The 2944-nt window shown below is 38.7% G+C and overlaps 1 protein-coding gene across 2 annotated transcripts in view; it reads right to left on the minus strand.

Annotated features, from left to right (window-relative positions):
• Window positions 1-12: 12 nt before the first annotated feature.
• Window positions 13-2944, minus strand: part of LOC105829572 (rab3 GTPase-activating protein catalytic subunit) — a 31031-nt gene continuing 28099 nt past the window's right edge. The window contains exons 8-15 of one of the 2 annotated variants that reach the window (XM_012668543.3): window positions 2881-2938; window positions 2688-2778; window positions 2464-2605; window positions 1915-2095; window positions 1733-1832; window positions 789-1108; window positions 380-583; window positions 13-292 (exon numbers count right to left, since the gene is read on the minus strand). In XM_012668543.3, the coding sequence (XP_012523997.1) occupies window positions 62-292; window positions 380-583; window positions 789-1108; window positions 1733-1832; window positions 1915-2095; window positions 2464-2605; window positions 2688-2778; window positions 2881-2938 (1327 nt within the window). In that variant the 3' untranslated portion in view covers window positions 13-61. The remainder of the gene's footprint in view (window positions 293-379; window positions 584-788; window positions 1109-1732; window positions 1833-1914; window positions 2096-2463; window positions 2606-2687; window positions 2779-2880; window positions 2939-2944) is intronic. The other variant, XM_036284479.1, reaches the window with a different exon arrangement.

Genomic DNA, 2944 nt, shown 5'->3' on the forward strand with positions numbered 1-2944 from the left:
CCAAGCGTTCGATTTTTTTTTTAATAAAAATTATTTAATTCCTACGATAACGACGCCGACATTATAAGAACGTTGTATCTTCGGAAAAGAATCCAGCTAAGCGAATGTGATCTCGTTTAAGGCAAACGTACATCCGCTGTGGCTGCGGCGTGGAGGCTGGCGAAGGTCGCGGCATTATCGCCCGCAAAATAAATTCCTTACAGGACGGTTCGGGAAATGTTTTGTATCGACTATCTTCCACATTTGTAGTATTCTTGCTGGTGTTACTGACGGACGTCATCATGTGAGCGGCCTGAAACAAAGTCCGCAATATTTCATGTTCGAATTCCTTCTCTTTCTCTTACGTGTGATTTAATAATGTGCAAAAATATATCTCTACCTTTTGAGCATCGCGAAACATTGTTATTATTCGAGCTCCGATATCTCCTCTGGAACCGCCAGGCACGCTCACCTCCTTCCCTCGCATTAATTGAATCAAGAAGGATGTGAATTCTTTGGAATCGTTGTTACCGCCCAACTTGTGCTGCAATGAATTTACTTGCGCAACCAGCGCTTCTACGCTCTCGACGTCGCGCGTGATTTCCTGGAGAAATTAAAATTGAAAGATAAAGTATTTATCTGTAAAAGTTTTTATTTCTACACGGTCTACATATATATTTCCAGTCTATATATTATTTCAAATATTTATATATGTGCACATTAATATATTACATGTAAACATGTACAACAAATATTAATTAATCATAATCGAAGTCGAGTAATTATAATCGAGGATATATCGAGTATACCTCGTACAATTGTAGCTTTTGATGAATTGGTTTTGTTGCGTATTGCAATTTATTGAGTATACTCTGTGCTACATCGGGCAGGCTCGATAGAACTTCCTGCTTTTGCGAACTCAGGGTATAGAGCGCGGCGTGCGTCAGTGTCGGCAGCAGGAGCTGCGCAACCTGGCCTATCCGCTTCGAACACAGGTAATGCAGAGCCTTCTCCGCCTCTCGCGTGTCGTCGAACAGTCGTTTCTGCCGATGTGCAGGAACTGGCTGCGCCGATGCCCATGTCGTTGACCACGGATTATCAGGGATCATCATCCGCGGCGATAAATGACCTATGTTTCAAGATTCAATATAGAAAGAACACGGCAAATGCCGAAAAGAAAAAAATTTTCCAAATATTTTAATTATGAATATTTGTAAATTTTTCTCAATATTTTTATCGAGAAAAAATTGATTTTATATCAAACAAAAAAATCTGTCGTTAGAAGGGGATTTAATTTTTTAGACAGTTTATCTTTACTTTTAGCTTGTAAATGTTCTTAAAAGTAATATGTGTAATCTTTCACATCGCTATTTACGCTATACAGATCGTGGAACCTGTCCCAATAAAAAATAACTTTCTAAGAATATTAAAGAGAGAGAAAGAAAATTACAATATTTCTCAACAATAAGTTCTCTTAAATTTAAATAGAATTTTTTTATCTTCTATTATCCCAAGAGAAAGAGAGAGAGAGAGAGAAATATAATATATATTTCATTAAAATACATAAATACGTTAATTGAAGAAATTCAAGCTAACGTATATTAGTCAAGATAACAATTTCTTCGCAGTGAACTTGATTCAAAAAATAAATGGATAAATTAATTACAAATAACAAGGATTAAGCGGTAATATCAAAGATTTAAATTTGAAATATATTTCAGAACTTTATAACATTACAAAGAAAAATACTAACCCCTTCCTTGTCCCCACTCGTCAACACCTTCGTCGTCGATCCAATCCCTCGGAGAATACCATCGAATGAAGTCCTCCAGCACCGCGCCAGGATTTGCCGCCTGTGTTATATTATCGTAATGAAAAAATAGATGTGCCTTATAAAACATGTTGTCAGGTTTAAGATCAATGCATTACGCGCACCTTGAAGGACTCCATGTCGGATAACAAGGATGCACTCATCATTCGAGCTCGCATCTCGGAGGCGTATTTGTCGGTACCGAGTTGCATCATCACCTGCGCATCCTCCTCCAGCTGATCCTCCGTCTTCGGTACGGGATCCTGCGTGATTGGTAGATAAAGAGGGTCTCCAGTTTGAATCAGCCTACGCATCATTAATTCCCATCCCGTTGAGTACAGAAATCGTACACTTTTCAAGCTTCATCTCGTCGACAAAAAATGCATTCAGCTATTGGAAAGACGTGGAAATGCTAACGACTATTGAACGCAATTTATGCAATACTTTTATCCTAGTAGCTAATATACCAAGTGGAAAAATTTTATATATTATATTTCAAGATACTACAATACTACTAATTTTTTCTGTCTTTCAATTAGTAAAATTGAAATACTTCAGTTTTATAAATCAAGAAAAGATATCCTTTTAATAATATCGCAAGTATTCCAAGGTTTTAAACAGCCGATGGAAGTCTCGGCAAATTTGCGGTCAATTTGCGTGGAAAAAAAATTAACCTGAGCGAAGGGTGTTTCGCCAATCTCCCCGCGGGTTTGTTCCATAGCAGATGCTTCTCCTTCAATTGCGGCTTCGTCGACGAAACATCTTCGCTCGCCAGCTCCTCGTTCGTGCACTCGAAGAATTCCTCATCCTCGGACTCTGTAATAGCCGGACCGAGAATTTTCATATTTCTCCGCCGACCATCGCTTACATTCAAATACAATTAAATCGCGAATGCTACCTGTCTCCACTACGTCGTCGATATCTATGCTCTGAGACCTGTGCGCGTTCTCCTCCCTCGTTTTTTTCCTCGTTATACAGCAGTTCATCATCTGCGCACATAAAACGCAAGAACAAAGCCATTATTACTCAAGGAAAGAGTACATTAAGTTATATAAGATAAGTTACATAAAATATTTGACAACTCGCGTCACCTGTAACTTTTGATGCAGCAAACACGTGCGAACGGAATCTGGAAAGCCGGGGCCGACTCTGAAA

The sequence above is a fragment of the Monomorium pharaonis genome, chromosome 3 (assembly GCF_013373865.1).
Source record: "Monomorium pharaonis isolate MP-MQ-018 chromosome 3, ASM1337386v2, whole genome shotgun sequence".
Taxonomy (NCBI): Eukaryota; Metazoa; Arthropoda; class Insecta; order Hymenoptera; family Formicidae; genus Monomorium; species Monomorium pharaonis.